This window comes from Gekko japonicus, unplaced genomic scaffold, assembly GCF_001447785.1.
Source record: "Gekko japonicus isolate JY-2015 unplaced genomic scaffold, Gekko_japonicus_V1.1 scaffold1177, whole genome shotgun sequence".
In the NCBI taxonomy this organism is placed as follows: Eukaryota; Metazoa; Chordata; class Lepidosauria; order Squamata; family Gekkonidae; genus Gekko; species Gekko japonicus.
The window spans coordinates 62,700-82,464 of record NW_015160874.1 but is presented as its reverse complement, the minus strand read 5'-3'; the positions used below and the strand labels follow the sequence as shown (position 1 = coordinate 82,464).

General features: G+C 39.8%; 1 protein-coding gene across 2 annotated transcripts in view; it reads left to right on the top strand.

The window, feature by feature from the left end:
* The window catches only part of MAP4K4 (mitogen-activated protein kinase kinase kinase kinase 4), a 190,176-nt gene that overhangs the window by 154,828 nt on the left and 15,583 nt on the right, over window positions 1-19,765 (top strand). Inside the window, exons 16-24 of one of the 2 annotated variants that reach the window (XM_015422700.1) lie at window positions 3,504-3,665; window positions 7,540-7,770; window positions 8,548-8,654; window positions 9,661-9,812; window positions 11,111-11,208; window positions 12,302-12,310; window positions 14,427-14,602; window positions 15,288-15,408; window positions 16,500-16,691. In XM_015422700.1, the coding sequence (XP_015278186.1) occupies window positions 3,504-3,665; window positions 7,540-7,770; window positions 8,548-8,654; window positions 9,661-9,812; window positions 11,111-11,208; window positions 12,302-12,310; window positions 14,427-14,602; window positions 15,288-15,408; window positions 16,500-16,691 (1,248 nt within the window). The remainder of the gene's footprint in view (window positions 1-3,503; window positions 3,666-7,539; window positions 7,771-8,547; window positions 8,655-9,660; window positions 9,813-11,110; window positions 11,209-12,301; window positions 12,311-14,426; window positions 14,603-15,287; window positions 15,409-16,499; window positions 16,692-19,765) is intronic. The other variant, XM_015422706.1, reaches the window with a different exon arrangement.

The window sequence follows — 19,765 nt, the reverse complement described above, 5'->3', positions numbered from 1 at the left end:
ATGTCCTCTGTCCCCGTTATTATTTATATGGATTCTTGAAGTACTGCTGAGACAAATTAGGGAAGATAAAGAAATTAAAGGTTTAACCAATAAAGGCTTTTCTTATAAATACAGAGCTTTTGCTGATGATGTGATGTTTATGGTTGAAGATCCTATACGGAATTTACCATTGTTAATGGAAAGAATAAAAGAGTTCGGAGACCTTGCAGGCTTCTATGTTAATAAGGACAAATCTAAGGTGATGTGTAAGAACATGACTGGAAAAAAACAAGAGGAGTTACAGAAGTTGGTGCACTGTGAAGTGGTGAAAAAGACTAAGTATTTAGGTATTGAATTGACAATGAAAAACAGATCTTTATAAGAATAATTATGACAAACTGTGGCCTAAAATACAACAGGATATCAAGAAATGGAACACTTTGAATTTGTCACTGTTGGGAAGAATTTCTGTGGTTAAAATGAACATTTTGCCTCGACTAATGTTTTTATTCCAGACAATTCCAATAGTAAGAGATTTGAAGGTATTCAATATGTGGCAAAGAGAAATTTCAAAGTTTGTTTGGGCTGGGAGAAAACCACAGATTAAAATGAAGATTTTGTGCGATGCAAAAGAAAGAGGTGGATTCCAGTTACCAAACTTTAGACTATATCATGAAGGTCTGGCTTGCAACAGTGGATTCTGTTGGACAATAAGAAACTTTTGGCGTTAGAAGGACATGATTGTAAATATGGTTGGCATGCCAATTTATGGTATGAAAAAGTGAAAATTGATGGTTTTTTAAAACATCATTACATTGGAAGAAATTTGTTAGATATATGGACTAAATATAGAAGGTTTTTCTCAGACGAAAGACCTCTTTGGATAGTACCGGCAGAGGTTATAAAACCTTTTTCGACATATAAGGGAGAAGACTGGGTACAGTATAGAGACATGTTGAAAGCAGTGGGTAAAACATTTGAAATGAAAATGGAGGATGACTTGGCATTTAAATATGGATGGTTGCAATATAGACAGATTAATGATTTGTTTAAAAAAGATAAAAAAGCTTTTGGGTTTAGGCAGAAAAATAATGAAATTGAGAATATATGGTTTGAGGGAGGGAAAAGCTCATTTCAAAAATGTATAAGATATTGTTAAAATGGTATACAGAAGATGAGACAGTTAAAGAACAAATGTTAAAATGGGCAGTTAATATGAACAAAGAAATAATGATGTCATCTTGGGAATTTTTATGGAAAAATGCGATGAAAATATCAACGTGTAAGAAAGATGATGTATAGATGGTATATGACACCAAAAAAGATTCCTAATATGAATAGTAATATGTCAAGTAAATGTTGGAAATGTAAAAAAACAGAGGGCTCATTTTATCATATGTGGTGGACTTGTGAAAAAGTGAAAAAGATTTGTGTAATAGATTTAAAAGGAGGTTAAGAGCATTTAAGAACTGAGCAGGAAGTTGGAGCACTGTGGGAAGCCGAAAGGGGGGGGGAGGGTAGGAGGGTAGGATATATGGGTATAAAAGTGTTTGATATATATTGACTTGTGTTTACCATATCCTAATAAAATGATTATTTTTTAAAAAAAAAGAAATAACAAGGAAACGATATGCAAAATCCAGGTTTGCTTATAAGGAGATTTTAATAAGCAGTGATCAAGGTTACAGCAGTAGCAGGCTAAGTTCCCATCCGCTGGGTCTTGAACGCACACATGCACAGCAAAAGCTAGCCAGACCACAAAACAAGATACATAGTTAAAACTAAGCATCTTATATCCTAAGTACTGGCTAACAGTCAATAAATCATTAATCAAACTATTCCAGACATTGAGATGAGCCCGGCCATCTCGTGCCTGGCATCTAGTGGTGAGAGAAAACAAATCAGGCTTTCTAGATAAGAGCTGCTAACAAGCATGAGAGAGAAGAATATTCTCTTGGGAGCACCCTGACAGCCATCCCCTCAAAGAAGGCAACCAAAAGTTGAGCACCAGCCTGTAACAAAGATGGAGTTACAAAAGCTGTATAGTAGTTTTCCACAAATATGGACTTTGACAGTCTTCACCTACTTCACTATCACTAAAAGCAGAGGTCATTTCGGGGGGGAACGCGGGGGATCGCAGTCCTCCCGGGTGAGGTACGGGGGCGGGGCACATGACGAAGCCCCGCCCCCTGCTTCCGGCCGTCCCGCTTCCGGCCCTCATTCAGCCAGGAGGAGGCAGGAGAAGAGGGAGGGTAAGTTGCTTCCTCCCTGCCTCTCCCCACCCCTGCCTGCCTGCCTGGGGCCAGGGAGGGCCTTCGTGGGGCTTCCTCGCACTCCCACCGGCCTTGCAGGTCCACCGCCGGGCCCCTCATGGGGCTCGGCAGTGGAGCTCCAAGGCCGGCAGCGACGGCCGGGACCGTTGGGGGCGGGGTGTGTGGCCTTATGACACACTTCTGGTGATGTCAGGGGGTGTGGCCTTATGACACACTTCCGGTGATGTCAGGGGGTGTGGCATATGCTAATGAGTTATGCTAATGAGTTCCCCTAGCTCTTTTTCTACGAAATGACCCCTGACTAAAAGTCTTCTATTTTGATGCCTTACATCAAATCTGTGAAAAATATGACTGGTTCTGATGCTTCTTTCGCTAGGCTCATTGCCTTATAGAGAGTAACCTTAATCATAAGAGCATGAGAATAGCAGTTCTGGCTCAGACTGTTTTTTACAATGATCTGCTACTAGCAGTAGCTGTTGACATGCTGTGAAGTAGGGCAAGATGGAAGATAGTCCTTGTTTGTACTGAGTAACTTGTAATCACCTGATAAACATGGAAGCTGTGATTCATTTTTTGCTATTACAGTTCAGCAGCATTGTTTAACTTTATACTTGTTTAGGCTGGAGTGCTTCTTCTGTAAAGAAAGGTTTAAGAGTGTGGGACTCTTTGGGTATAGGGTAAAGGAGGGCATGATAGAAGTTTGTAACATTATGCGTGGTGTAAATAAGTAGAGAGAACAGTTTCTGCCTCTCGCATTATACTAGAACTCACTGTCACCCAGTGAAGTTGATGGGTAGTAAATTCAGGCCATACTATTTTATGTAGGTAAGTGCCATCAAGTCGCAACCGAGTTATGATGACCATAGCAAGGGGCTTTCAAGGCAAGAGAGAAGCCATGTGCCTTTGCCTTCCTCTGCAGAGCCTTGGTGGTCTCCCATCCAAGTATACCCCTGCTTAACTTCTGAGATCTGATGAAATCAGGTACTACCATGACACTTTCCTTTCCAATTTGACAATAAATTGAATTCAGATTCTGGAGTTCAGGTCCATCAGTGACTACTAGTCATGGTGGCAAAGGGAATGTCCACATTCTGAGGCAGTAAATAACTGTGATAGGAGGCAACATCGGTGAAACAGGACTAGATGTACCAATGGTCTGATGTATGTACTTAAGTTTCATACTTACTTTAAAAGAATTTACTATCTAACTGTGAGCTAGGATCAGTTCATGCACTTTGGCATTTCTCTCAGGTTGATGATCGCTATAGAAAGAATAATCAGGGCTCCCCTGAAGCACAGTCTAAACAGACAAGCAAAGCATTGGAGCCACCAGTGCCTTCAAGATCAGAGTCCTTCTCAAATGGAAATTCTGAGCCTGTTCAGCCTTCATTGCAAAAGCCAATGGAACCACAGGTAAAAACACACACTGTAAAGGGGCAGGGGATATGAGAGAGAAGTACGGAAACCAAGTGATATAATCTTAAAACATGAATATGTTTGTAGTTTGGAAAACACTTAGTGCATATATGTCAGTTTATGAGTGAATGAGTTACTTTGTTCCTCCTACATTAAGCCACGCTACCTAACGGTACATTCACACATGCCTCTTTCTGTACTCCTGATGAAACCTAACCGGAAAACAGTTTTTTCTAAATACGCAAAAGATGCTTTAAAAAGGGCATGCACCGTATGTAAATCAGTAAAGAAACAGAGGCTTCTTTATTTGAGATAGGTACCCTAAGCTAATTTTACCATATAATAATAGGCCAATATCTTGTTGCTTTTCAATGCTAGTTTTCTCTGTAATTTTTTTTTTTAATTGAAAGCTGAAGCTTTTATTGGCATTATTTCATAGTAAGCTGCCCGTGACAAAATATATGTGGTGTTATGGCCACTTTTGATGATAACTCTTGAAATTGTAGTAAGGCATCTTTTAAACATTTCCTATGGGAAAATGAGGTGAAGCACAGGAGGAGCATATGAAAGAGTTTCCAGGAGGTTTTAAGACACACGAACATTAGACTTCTAACACAGACTTTTGGCATTCTATTCCTTCCCTGTTGATTACAAATGTTGTTCACTCATAGAAAGAGCATGTATGTGGTAAGGTATTTTGTTTTTTTGGATTTTGCTATGGACTACCATGTCCTCCTACATTTATATCCAACAGCTGCTTAAGCAGGCCTTAATTCTCATTAGTGTACTTTAACAACCCCAAACAAACCAAAGGCCCATTTATGAGAGACAAGGAACCTTTAAAAAAGCCACTACATTTAACAGCTTTATCTGTCATTCTGAACCCATAATGGGAGCCACTGCATAAGCAATACCAACTTTGCATCCTTCTCTACCACCAAATACTCACCAGATAAAAGGATGGAGAACTATTTGGCAGTGATAGACAAAGCAAGGGGAGAAATACTGTGGAAACTCACTTTTATGTTTAAATCACAGCAAGATCCTGTGAGTTATGAAGATAGGATCGTAGTTGTTGAGTGGGAAAATGTATGTTTTGAAATTGGAGGGGTGATTTATAGAGGTTATTACCCTAGCAATTTTCATTTAAAGGTAAAGGTAAAGGTTCCCTTGCTCGAAAGCCAGTCGAGTCCGACTCTAGGGTTGCGGTGCTCATCTCCGTTTCAAAGCTGAAGAGCCAGCGCTGTCCAAAGATGTTTCCGTGGTCATGTGGCCGGCATGACTAAACACCAAGGCGCACGGAACACTGTTACCTTCCCACCGAAGTGGTACCTATTTATCTACTTGCAATTTCTTGCTTTCGAACTGCTAAGTTGGCAGGAGCTGGAACTAGGGACGGGAGCTCACTCCGTCATGCGGCAACTCGGGTCTTGAACTGCTGAACTACTGACCTTCCACAGCCTGCAGTTCAGCGTCTTAACCACTTGAGCCACTGCAGCTCCTAATTTTCATTTAGAGGATTGCTTTTGACACTTTCACTGAACTAACACCTGTGTAGTATGCTTATAGATAATATGGAAATGTCTGACTGAGTCGTTCCAATTTGTAGGAAGCTCTTTGCAAAACTATTTTATATATACTACTGAAAATCTTTCTCCTGTGTGTTTGTGGCCAGAGGAGTAATTCTAAAACCATCCTGTGAAGGTGCAATACATCATCATAGCTGGCCATTTGTGTAGAGCAGTGGTCACCAACCTTTTATAAATAAATTCTGAAAAATATCCAAAGCTCCCCACACACACATGTCACCAGATTTTGTTCTGACCTCAAAAGAAAACATAGGAAGAGTGTCAGTGAAGTTATCGGCTAAGTAGCACAGAGAAAACCCCCTACATGCCTTTTGTACTAACGTTATTCTCAGCATAGTTTCTTGGTGATAGAGAACATCCTGCTCAAACCCAATATGCAACATTAAAGGCTCCTGTCTTTCAGCCCTTGTTGACTCTTTAGCATTTCTAGCTTACAATACTTTAGAATCAAAAACTGGCAGCATTTCTCTGCCAAGGTCTACAATACTACAATTTGCAACTTAAAAAAACAACAAACCTCACTATCTTTCCATAGCTGTTCTTGACCTAAACACTCTGAGATTCATTCAGAATCCCCCCTTTTATTAATTGCTTCTCATCTCAATACTCCGCCTTGTTTTTTCCTTAAACCACCTAGTCTTCCCTCAGAGTAATTTTATTAATTACTTCTCATCTCAATACTCCGCCTTGTTTTTTCCTTAAACCACCTAGTCTTCCCTCAGAGTAATTTTATTAATTACTTCTCATCTCAATACTCCGCCTTGTTTTTTCCTTAAACCACCTAGTCTTCCCTCAGAGTAATTTTATTAATTACTTCTCATCTCAATACTCCGCCTTGTTCTCCCCCTTGTTTTTTCCTTAAACCACCTAGTCTTCCCTCAGAGTAATTTTTGTCAATCCATTCCTTTCACTGCAGTTTCCTTCAGTTTCTGGCCACCTTGCCCCTTAGTTTACCTTCATCCCAGTACTTTTTCCTAGAACCTTGTTCCTGTATGAATTTAATCCCAACCAGACAACTTTCTCTCTCTTCACAGAACCTGGACTGCAAATTACTTGGTTCCCTAAGTAACTAAACATTATTTACTAGCTCATCAGCTTAGCCAAATTTATCCCCCCCCCACTAAGTACAATGAGATGGGTATATTAATACCAGTGCTCACACATCCTGTTGTTAGTTTGGTATACTGAAGGGGCAGACAGTAAGTTGTACTGTATGTCGTTATACTGTGCTCAAAGATCGATAGTGATTACTTGCTTGTGAATTGATCGTGAGGTGTGAGCTACAGGGCTTGTGAAGAAAGGGGTGAAGTAAACAGTTAAGCATTACAAAATTTCCTAGTTCTAAATTCCCTACTTCTAAATTACTAAAAAATACTACACTTGTCTGTACATTCCCATGCCCCTCTTCATTGAATACACAGGCTATTATTTGTAGTGATTCAGTAGCAAAATTCAGTATAATCTCCAAATAGTATACATGAGAAGTCCTTTGTGCAATCTTAATTAAAGTTTTACTTCCATATTTGATGTGCTCATTCTAATGCATGCTTTATATTTATAGTAATTAGCCTGTGATACATGAAACGTATTATATTCTTATACAGTGTAGTATATGTGTGTTTATATGCCAGCATGCATTTATATACTGACTCTAGGGAAAATAAAGGATGTCTATTATTCCCTGTTATTGTCTCTCATAATGCCTTAAAATCAATTTAGTGCATAATCACTGCTAGGGTTGCCAGGTCCCTCAGACCTTCTGGCGGGGGATGGGAGAACTTACCGGGAACAGGGAGGAACGCTGAAAATAAACACAACATGCTTACATGACCTCGAAGTGACGTAGGCAAAACCAGAGCATTGGGGGGGGGGTCTGGCATCCCTAATCACTGCATTGTTTTGAATTGCTTATATTCAGCAGTATTATGAATTCGATACTTCCATTGCAATTTATCATCTGGAATGGGTGCCATTTAGGGTTCTTGCCTTGACTGAACACCGAAGCAACTCTGCAGGATGTGGGTTGCTCTCGTTCCATATCATTGTGTGTTTTGAATGCTCACAAATGCCTATATTCTGTATTTGCAGTCCTTTTTTGTTCTCTGGATTCCTTCCTTGCTTTAAGCCCATTAATTTCACCAGAAGCTTGCCTTGCATCATATCCAAGTTGTGCTTCTCCTGCCACCAAACCCCTCTGTTGCCTTTATTCTGTGTTTAATTGGGGTGGGGGAGCCAGTTGTACAGAACGCATTGAATGTTCTATGTTTTGTTTCTTTCGTAAGGTACAGTGGTCCCATCTGGCATCTCTCAAGAACAATGTTTCCCCTGTCTCGCGGTCCCATTCCTTCAGTGACCCTTCTCCCAAATTTGCACATCACCATCTTCGCTCTCAGGACCCATATCCACCTTCACGCAGTGAAGTGCTAAGTCAGAGTTCTGACTCTAAGTCTGAGGTACCTGACCCCACCCAAAAGGCTTGGGCTAGATCAGACAGTGACGAGGTGCCTCCAAGGGTAAGAAGTAGAAAGACAGAAATTTGAGTTTTTTTAAAAAAACAAGAGCGCAACAAAAGGCATATGCTAGGTTTTATCTAGTGAATGCATGCCCATAGAATGATACTGGTATTGGAAACAGTACTTTGGGCAAGGACTTTGCCCATGACCTTTTTAATCATGTTGCCTATGGAAATGTGTTGCAGGAGTTACTGCCTTTATTTGCAGTTCTAAAATACTTACGAGCTGTGACTGTTGCACACAATAAAATATTTATTATACAAAAGACCTTTATGGATTTTAGTTATTTTTCTGCCCCTGATTGGCAGATACAGCTTTACATCAGTAGCTGTATTAAGGTACAACTGACCCAAAAAAATTTTTTTTTCCTTGGTTTACTTCTGTCAGATATAATCTTGCTTTCCCCAGTCTCTGCCTTCTACTGATCCATTTCTAGGCATTTATTGGCTCCTTAGAGCTTAATTTTCTAAATTCTCATGCTATTACAGCAAATTGCTTTGTGCCTCCCTTGCTTCAAAGTTCTGTGTTCTTTTAAACTGTCATGGTAGTCTGTGAGTGGGTATTTGTGTTCATGTGCTAGCTACCTACTAAACTTTGTCTTTTCAGCATCTTAGATGCAGTCCAACTGAGCTTATTGGCCTGTAGTTATAACACTTTATTCAATAGTACTGTTTTGGCAAAATAAATAAATAAACCTACACAATTTTCAGATGCAACCTGTATCAACCAAAGTTTAGTTGTTGCTATGTTATCTTAAGTATTTCTCTTTAATGTAAGGTACCTGTGAGAACAACATCAAGATCACCTGTGTTATCTCGTCGAGATTCTCCACTGCAGGGCAGTGGGCAGCAAAATAACCAAGCAGGTCAAAGAAACTCTACAAGGTTTGAAAGTTCTTTTAGTGATTGGGGGAAGGAGCTCGTTAAGCTGGCTGTTCCTGTAGAACATGAAATTTGGGGTATATTCGTTTAAGCCTACGTAATTCCCAGGAAAGTATTTTACTGCTAATATCCCAGAGGTGATTTAATGCCATTCATGTGGGATTTTTTTGTATGCACCCTGCATGATCAAATCTATATTAAACCACATCCAGAAGAATAATGATAAACACTAAATGTTTGTAATTTCATGAAAGTTAATGACAGAGAATAACAAAGCTATCAGTTTGGTATATAACATATTTTTGTATAAATTTACTCTTAAGTTTGTCTAAACTCAAAACAATTTTTTTTTTAACATTATGGATTTGGTGTCCTGTCCTGTCTGAGATACATCTCATAATTACAGTTATATTCCTGGAAGATTATATGAAAGTAGTCTTCCAAATGTTCAGATTTTAAGCCCTGTTTACGTTACAGTGAATATGCATACAAACCATGTACACTTAGTGGTTCTTAATGCATGCGTTGAGAAATTCTAACATTACGATCAACGCATGTACAGCTAAATATGAGATTTAAACCCCATATTTATTCAGGTACTGAACCCTGGTTTCATTTGTAAAGTGAAGATATATCTGTGTGTGTGTGTGTGTGTGTGTGTGTGTGTCTGTGTCTGTGTGTATAGAGAGAGACATATATACATACACATTTATATATACATGTACACACCAGTTAAACGTGTTTACTGTAACATATGAACCAGGCTTACTTAGGTCATTGAGTTTATCCTGTTCTTCAGTTAAAATTATTTTAAAAACCAGTTGTACATACTTCTGTTTTCAACTGTTCCATTTTGGATGTTTACTAGAAGTCTGAATTACTAATACACGACATGAGGCTAAGAGCATCTTTTGAAAAAATAAAAGCATTGTTAATGTTGAATGTCAAGGTTAAATTAAGTTATTAAATTTATATATATATATATATATATATTCTTCCACCCTCACAGCAATATAGAGCCTCGTCTGCTCTGGGAGAGAGTAGAGAAGCTGGTCCCCAGACCAGGAAGTGGCAGCTCCTCTGGTTCTAGCAATTCAGGTTCACAGCCCGGCTCACATCCTGGGTCTCAGAGTGGATCTGGAGAGAGATTTCGAATGAGATGTAAGAATTTTTGTCTCTTTCCTGCATTATTAATCTGATATTTTGATTTGTACGGGGTGGTTTAAAATAACTTTAGATATGTAAACAGTTGGGGGGAAGTAAGACTGAATTTGTAGGTTGAACCCATTTTCATTGCTTATAAATCATCCAGAAATCTTGGTAAACAGTCTGTTGACCTTTGTGATCAGGAGTAGGCTTGCCAATCGGGCCCTGGGGGGAACCCCACTTTCAAAGCACATGACGTGCCCAGCGTCAGCACGTCACCCGAAAGTTACGCAGCCTCGCCGGCGCACCAGGGGCGGGGCCACGGTCATCCGAGGAAAAACTCTATGTTTTTCCCTCCGATGACTGCGGCCCTGCCCCCGGCGTGCCCAACGTGGCTGCGTCACTTCCGGGTGATGTGGTTGCGGCGCGCACGCTATGCGTGCGCACATGCACTCTCGGACCACAGTTGGAGTCCCCCACTGTACATACAGTGGGGACTTGGCAACCCTAATTAGGAGAGAGCTGGGCATCATTGATGTCACTGTCAATTTTTTTGCACTGGCTTTAGCTATTCAAAATTAATGTGACCCCGGTCGTGGAATTATTAGTGACAGTAAATCAAATGAATGACTGATTATATCTTTAAAATGTTTACGTGGGAAAATATTCAACGTAAACTGCAAGAAGCTGTGTGCTTCTGGCCAGGTATGCAGGTTGTTTTCTCTAGCCTTGATAGTGAGTTAATTTTGGGAAGAGTGAACGGCTCAACTTCTCTGTAAATGTGGCATACCAAATAGATTATAGGGGAAGATGTTATAACATAGTATTGGATGCGAAAGTACAGCAATAGCTTCTCTAACAGAACACCCTTTCTTCCTTCAGAGGAGAAGAGATTTTTTTCCAGTTTCCCATCTCCTGCTGCAGACTCACAATTTGCTACCCATGCTGGTCCTTCAAGTTCCATAGCAGCATAATTTTGGAGAGGCAGGGAAATCTGCAGTTAGAGGCCAGACGCAGGGAAGTTGCCTTCCTCTAGCTCAATTTCACCTGTGTTGCTTAGGATCCAAGCCTCAATTTTTTGTTCACATTGGAAACCATAGTCCCAGTTTGAACCTATTGTGACATTTTGTATTCTGGAAAAGAAATCACAAACCCTACAATTCCATCTATTTCAAGTGATGGATATTGTGCATGTTTAGCAGTAGAGCTCTGACATTTCAGTAGGCAAAGTATACTTGCATGGCTTGAAAATCCCCTTATTTTACTTTGCATGCTTCATTTTTCCCCCCCTGCTTTGTGCGGGTCTCATGTAGCATCATCAAAATCTGAAGGGTCACCATCACAACGTAATGAAAATGCAACTAAAAAGGCTGAAGAGAAGAAGGAAGCCTTCAGACCTAGCAAACCTGTGGTAAGCACAGCCTATTGTGTGTTAGCTCTGAATTTTTGCAGTGATATTTTATGTAAAAGACAGCTGTACAGTAAAATTTACAAAAATGTTTAAAGTTTTTTTAAAGATCTGGAAATGTTAGAAGCTAAAGTATACTATAAAACCTTTTAAATGATGAAAGTATGTGGACTTCAGGTAATGTTTTGAATCCAAATATTGTAGAAATGGTGGGGGGTAGTTTTACCACTTTCCTCTTTCCCACTGTTTCTGTATCCTATGAACAGAATTTTGGTGAGCTCTGTGGGAAAGGGGAGATGGGAAATTCAGTAGATGTGTCTTCTGTTAGTAGAAAACAACCTTTGGATTTAAGCCCCTCTTGATTTGTAATAACTTTATAGCCCCTCTTGATTTTTAATAACTTTATCTAGCACGTCATGGAAATTGAATTTAGGTTAAATCCCATTAAATCATCTAGTAAAACAGATTAATAAAAATGCAGCATTGGCAACAGAAAATATCAAATAGAGCATTTCAAGTATTTTTACTATAAGCCTAGGGAAAAACAAAAGTTTCATTGTTTATCAGTACTCCAGTTTCTGTCTGTTATACTGTGGCAGCTTCTAGCGGGGTCGGCCCTGGCTAGTATTTGGAAGGGCAACCTCCAAGGAATACCAGGGCTGCAATGCAGAGGTAAACAGTGGCAAACCACCTCTGAAATGCCTCTTGCCTTAAAAACAAGTCTAGCTTACCTCCTAGTGGTCCATAATGCTAAAAAGCTAGAACTTCTCCCTGCCAGACAATTCTAGGATCTCCTGGCTGTTCTATACACAATGCTATACGGTGATGATGAGGAGAATAATAATAATGATGATGATGATGGTAATGATGATAATAATAATAATAGGCTTCTAGTCTGTTCTCTCATTCTTTCACTTCAGTTTTTAAGCAAGCTAGTGCTGTTAGATCATTGTACTGCAGATTTACAGTTTAACTGTATTTACTTTTTACTGTATTAATTTTGTACTTCAACATTTATTCTTTCCTGACTATGTTCCACTCCATGCTGTTGGGCCAATGTTGACTTGATGAATCTGGTCACGTGGATGGTCTGCAGGGCGAAGTGGTAGGTAGCCAATCCTTGCAATTGACCCTACTTTTTAAATTATTTGACACATTTACATTGCTTCTTTCTCAGACACATTTATTTATTTCTACCCCATTTTTCCCTCCTGAATATTTAGAGCATGTTACACAGAAACACAATATAATATAATTTAAACAAACAAAATATATACAGAACAACCCCAGCTGCTGGATTCACTGGGCTTGCTCACTCAGGGTCACAGTGGGCTCTGAACCTCTTGCCTGGCCATTCCCTGTCTTGAAAGCTTGTAATAAGAAGGAAGGCAGAAACTTAGCCCAGATCATATGCAACTGGCAGAGATGTTCTTAAGATTCTCCTTGCCAGCACACCGGTTTCACCTATGTAGCGTCTAGATTTCTCTAATCCATGAGAGTATGTTTTCCAAGACGAATGCTTTAGCACTCACACATTGCAATCAAATACAAACCACTCAGAAATGGGTATGACACTGATTTTTTTTTTGCTTATTGTGTTTTGAAATATTACATGAAAAGATGTAAGTTATAACATGCTCCTCGAAGTAAATTTGTATATAATTTCTTAAATAATAGTGCAAAGCTTAAGCATGTTAATTTTTTAATAACGAGCTGGTAAGACTTCAAGGCCTGCAGTCCTCACTAGGTTATCGGGCAGGTTCCCTAACAAGAAAATCAATAGAACAAATTTAGAGTCCAGTGGCACCCTTAAGACCAACAAAGCTTTATTCAAGGTATGAGCTTTCCTGTGCACGCACCCTTTATCGAATACATTAGAATGGCAGGGAAGGTTCAGAGCTATAGCCAGAGAATGAACAGCAAATTAACATGTAACATGATGATGTTCAAGATATGCAAAGTGACGACTTCCGGTCTATGGCTTCAGCGATGGCGGAGGCTCTCTCCTGAACGGGGGAGGCATTCCGCGCTCCAGGGGTGTTGGAGGGGTGTCACCTCAAGTGGCACCCCCAGGTGAGCCTCAGTGTGGGGCTCCAAGCCGGGGGCGCTTGAGGGGCGACCTCTTCCACGGCTTGAAGCCGGGGAATTGAGGCGCTCCTCCCTGCCCCATTCGGTCCACCCCCTGAGAGGCTCGGTTTTTACCGAGCATATCTGAATGCCGATCGGGACAAGCAAGCGGGTCAGCGAATGACAGAGAATGAACAGCAAATTAACATGTAACATGATGATGTTCAAGATATGCAAAGTGACACTAAATAACAAGGTTATAAGGTCAACAGCTATAAAGCAATAAATATGTCAGACTAGCAGATGAATGTCTAAAGGTGTATTTTCTAATTGTGGGAAGACAATCCCACAATTAGAAAAGACACCTTTAGACATTCATAGACATTCATCTGCTAGTCTGACATATTTATTGCTTTACAGCTGTTGACCTTATAACCTTAACTTGTTATTTAGTGTCACTTTGCATATCTTGAACATCATCATGTTACATGTTAATTTGCTGTTCATTCTCTGGCTATAGGTTTGAACCTTCCCTGCCATTCTGATGTATTCGATAAAAGGGTGCGTGCACACGAAACCTCATACCTTGAATAAAGCTTTGTTGGTCTTAAAGGTGCCGCTGGACTGCTTCAGACCAACATGGCTGACCATGTGGATCTAAGAAAATGAATATTATTTGGAAAGAGATTTGCAAATCAAATTTTATATACAACTCTTTCCTTCAGTTGTGTTAACTGAAATGAAGCTTTGTCACAATAGCTACTAAAATAGCCAGATTCCCCATTACTTTTCCACCCAAGTCAGTACTTCCTACATTTATTGACAAATGAAGTGACATTCAGATTGGCCTTGCAGCTTCCTTATGATGCTTGTAGATGGTTGACTTAAACTACTTTTCAGTCTTCCCTCTCGCCTTGTTGAGGTATTTTATATCCCCTTACACAATGTCAGTTATAGATCTTCTAGCCATGTTATAGTCTATTGGTGCTCCTTTACCTGTATTTTTAATAAGTAATCTTCATTGCCAGAGGATCTCTAATACAGATCTTAAAGATCAAACAGTTCATTGGGAAAGATTTGCAGCCCTGTTCATGTGTTTGCACAATTTTCTGTAGTAATCTCCCCCCCTTTCTTTTCCTTCTTCTTCCTTCTAGGATTTAACTGCTTTGGCAAAGGAATTGCGGGCAGTGGAGGATGTGCGACCTCCCCATAAAGTGACAGATTATTCTTCATCCAGTGAAGAATCAGGGACAACAGATGAAGATGATGATGACATAGAGCAAGAAGGAGTTGATGAATCTACTTCTGGACCAGAAGATGCCAGAGCAGTGTTAGTTTGGGGGGGGGGGTTATTTCCCCTTGCTTTATTATGCATTATAAAGGATTTTGGTTTCTGAGTTTTGAAAAATTATAGTTTTGTTCATATATAAATAGGTGTCATGTGGCATATTGTATTCTGGACAAAGTGGAAAGGTTTTAAAGGTGAGGTATGATTGCGGCAGTGAAAAGCATCTGAAGATATCTAGCATGTTTAGAAAAGAGATTAAAGCAGGACATATTTCAGAAGTATGTCAGAAATGTGGGTGGGATAATGTTAAGACAGATGCATAATGGCTAAAAAGTGCACATATTCAAAGCATCATATTTTTCTTAAAAATATATATGGTTTACCCTTATCTTGTAAGAAGCTGCTTGCCTGAATGGAAAATACAAATGGCTCTGTTCCTGATTCCCAAAATGTCCATGCTTGGTCACCTAGGAACAGTTTTTATTTGCCACAGTTGTTCAGGTGACTGCCTATTTAGAAAAAAATTAAAAGTTCTCTGTCATAGCATGATTTATTTATTTATTTTGTATAATGATTTCACCCTCTCTTACATATTCTGTATTTGATTATGGTGGGCTAAAATGAACTTGGTCTTACTATTTTCGTGGATACGAAAGAATCAGAATGGAAACAGGAATGGCAGCTAGGTGCGTGTTTTTAAAAAACCAAAACCTTTGTCTCTTAACAGATCTACTCTAAACCTCAGCAATGGAGAAACTGAATCAGTAAAGACCATGATTGTGCATGATGATGTGGAGAGTGAACCTGCCATGACTCCTTCCAAGGAGGGCACTTTAATCGTCCGGCAGGTAACATATCCTTTCAGTGCATAATGTGCTCCTTCTTTATTCATTCCCTCATTTGTTCATACTCTTTTCTGTGTAGATATCAGGTGAAGGAGTTACAGACACAGATGGTAGCTTCTTGTGAATGAGTAGACATTTTGGAGCATACAAAGAAGTTAACAGTCTTCACACATTGTTCTTGCTCTGTTCGAATGTACTCACAATAACACACAACAATGCTGTGCAGAGTTTATCTTATTTGGCTCTAAACTAAGGGTTAAAAGACAAATAGTTACAGCTGCTGCATCAGGCCCTTGGAAGAAGGCTCTGTTGCAATCCTGAGTTATAATTTCTTGTGCTATTATATATGTTCACTGGAGGTAAAAGAACTAATTTTGGGAGTTGTGAGCCAATGGAAAATAAACCTGTCTAGTTTATTTTAATCAATTATACCTTACTCTTCTTGTGGGTAGAGAGAGGCTTACATGTTTCCCAAAAGGTCTATCATCCAGACAGTTTAGGAAGGTAAACCTTTAGCATTAGTTCTGCTGGCTCACCCAGCCTTTCGGTGTTGAAATATTGTGCAACGAACTGAGAAGGTAATGTTTCCTATGTCTTAAAATTGTCGATCTCTTCAAGCATAGGGTATGAACTTCACTAATTACACTCTTTAATTTTGTAGCTGAACATTACCATCCTAATTGAGCCCCTAGGTTTTATCAAGACGTCATGCTTATTGTTCAAATAGCTGAGTTTAGGACATTCACCAGATATTTCAAGCACTTTATCTGATCGTGTCTGAAAGCCAGAAATAAGAACATAAAAGGTAGGAGCCGTAGGGAGATTGCAAGTTGATGTAGTAGATTTGGCCTATGACGGCTTAACTGCCTGTGCAAAGCAGGTGTATCATGGGAGAGAATCCAGTATTGTAAACTGAACTCTTACGAGGACGTGGCTGAATTCTTTTCCACCGGTGTGTACTTTTTCTAAGTCAGGCATCAAGGCTTAGATGATTCATGCATTGATTGAAGCATTTAAGAAATAGGCCAGCTTGTTAGGGACATAGACCTTTACGCAGCACTTGAGCAAGACAAGTGTGCCTGTTTTTTCTGCAGAGTACAGTTGACACAAAGCGTGCCAGCCATCATGAGAGCAATGGCTTTGCCGGTCGCATTCACCTCTTGCCAGATCTCTTGCAGCAAAGCCATTCCTCCTCCACTTCCTCCACCTCCTCCTCCCCATCCTCCAGCCAGCCGACACCCACCATGTCCCCACAGACACCCCAGGACAAGCTAACTACTAATGAGGTATGTCTTGCACCACAGCTGGCTGCTTTCATAGGGTATTGTAGCAGTGTTGCCTAATAGCTAGTTTCCAGAGGAGCTTCAGCAAGTGTCCCTTCTGCTCTTCTTCCTGTCACCTACCCCTCACTCCCCAAAATAACACATTTCAGCTCTTATGTGCCAAACCCCTTAACTCTAGAGCAGTTTTACCCCCACCCCCAGACTTGCCGGTTGATTATTCTTGCTTTTTTACAATGAGTCATTAATTGCATGGCTTTTATAAACTTGCTTATACCAATATGTGTTTAAGCTCTATTTTGGGGACAGCCTATATTATGAAAGGTCGCGTTAGGGTAATCTGATTTTTTCAAAAGGACAATACTTCTGGGTTAGCATAAAACTGAGCAAGTGGACCGTAACACTTTGGGGGATGGTACACTGTGTTAGAAAGCTTTTTATGGCCTTACATCAAGAGACTGTTTTTGATATTTCTCAGTGGGTGCAGGGGATGTGTCTGTTAAGAGAGTTTTGATCTCTGGATTACTAGGTTGCAGCTTTAGGTGGGAGAGAGATTTTTCTTCTCATAACATCACTACTGTTTTGGAAGCTATTCAGCAGCCTTTAAAGAATATGTGAATTTTTGTAAATTAATCAGTTAGTTCCTAATTTGGAACAGTTTCCAATTCTATAAAAGGCTTGCATAGGTTTCAAACAGGGGCATTGTTTCTTCTGCAGAACCTCTTACTGTCTCTCAGATAAAAATGTACATAACACTAAGAATAATGAGGTCACTCTGGATCTTTGCCGCATTCAGTACAAATATACATATTGCTCTCCAGAGTTAAGTTCTTAAAGCATTGCTTCTTTCAAGCAGAAGACAGCTGTGCACAAGCTGTTTGGTCAGGCACATGGTGTCACTGTAAACCCAGTCTTACAGTTTTATCCATGATTTTAAAATAAAACTTTTAAAACAGTTGTATGACTGTTCATGAGATACTTTAAAAGCAGTTTGAAAAGTGGATTGCCCACCTGCAGAGGGAATGGTGCTGACTTTCACTTGAAAACCTGGAAGGAAGCTCCCCACACCTTGAATTTGCATTTGCTGTGAGCTTGGCTTTCATATTATGTCTGTCTTCACCCTTGAATTTCATCATGAGAAGACAGAGAAATTTGTTTTAAAGCATAGCATGTTGTAGGTGCGGTTTGAATCCCCCACCCCACCCCGATTCACCCCCTATGCCATTCCTGTGGGTCTCTGTCCCCCCAGGAGAAGCATTTCAAGGAGGTTAGTGGGCTACAGTGAGATGAGGAGAGCCAGGAAAGGCCCATTTCACAGATAAAAGTTCCTTCCATTAGCAGGGGGGAAAGACAACAAAGTTACATGGTGTTTCAGCATCGGACTTGATTCATGCTGAGTGTTAGTTTTTTTTCTTTATCATTGTCTTTGTGGTGGTTTGAGTTCAGTTACTAAAGTATCTCATGTTCATACAGGCAACCATTGATCACATTAGAAAAGGGATGTTGAAATAGGCTACTAATTAATCAGTGCTAATTAATACTAATTAAATGAGTATTAATAAAATCAGTACTTTTTGTATTTGCTCATTTTTAATGAGGGGTTTTGAATAGTTAATTTTAATGATTTTCTGCTGCTTCATGTTTTTGTTTTGTAAGCCACCTTGACCACGTTCTCTGGACGTAGAAATATTCTGTGTAAATAATTTATAATATGCATGATCTGACTGATTTACACTTAGGTTAGATTTGACCATCTTAACAAATGAGTTTAAGATCCCTTCATGTGAACTCATTCAAACTGTATATGAAATGGAATGGACTACATAAATAGCAGGCATGGAATTGAGTACATAAATAGCAGGCATGTGGCATGCAGACTTTCAAGAACGGTAGGGAAATGAAAGGCCATAAGGACATTGCTACAGCTTAATGTGAATCATTCAAAGAATGCCAGGCCTCCTGTTGGTTACTTTGTCCTAAATATCATGTGTGGATCCAGCATCCCATGGCTGCAGCAATCACAAATCGTTCTTTCCCTCATTCCCCTCCTTCAGCAGTCCTTTCCAACCCCAGGAAAATTGTGATTGAAGGGCGCAAATGGACCAATAGCCGTGCGAGTTGGGAAGGGTTCCATACTGTAGAGGGACGAAGAGGGCAAAATCGTTCTCCCATCAGCACAGCTCTGCTAACAGAAGTAGGAGGGGTGATCTTGCACCCTTCCTCAGTGTAGTCCCTCATCCTGTGTAGTGGAGAGGAAGAAGGGGAGGCTCTGCATCCATAAAGTAATAGTATTTGGTGACAAAGAAACTTTTAAAAAGCAAGCTATGTGATTCAAGTCCAACTTTAAGAAGCTTTATGGGGGAGGGGTAGCTTTTTTATTTTTGAGAAGAGCAAATTAGTTCTTCAGGAACAGTATTTTAGTAAGGGAAAACCAAGAAAGCACTTAGAATGCTTGAAAAATGCCTAAAACAAACTGAACACAAGCGACTTAAAACATCACGCTGAATTTTTAACCTGTGTCATTCCGCTTTGACGTGCAGACACTTAACTCACTTAGTCTGGCAAGGTTTTTTCCATTCCACTTTTTATAATTGTTTTTCTTTTACATGTATTTTTCATGTTCTGATTTTTTTTTTAAAAAACCCTTCTGGATGCATCTGTTCCTGAATATCATGTCGTGTCACTATTTACATCAGTTTCCCCTAGTAATCCCCCCTGTTTGATACAGGTTTAATATGTTGCTATGATAGATGATGGTGGAAGAACCTGCTGCAGCTTTCTGGCAAAAGACTCAGTTTTGTTTTGTTTTTAACTGCAAGATTCACAGTTGTTCTAACATTAACCAGACCTGAAACTTGCATCAGTTCTAGAATTTGTGCCTGATCCCTACGTGCTCAAATTAGGCTGGATGTGGAGATCCTATTTCCCATTTGACTATTCTAGCTCAGTTTAAAAAATGCTTAACAACAACATAAACAAACACACTAGAAGTTTACAGTTCCATCCTAAGAAGAGTTACGTGTTTCTAAGTCCATTGAAGTCAGTACGCTTAGAAGGGTACAACACTGATTGTGCTGTCA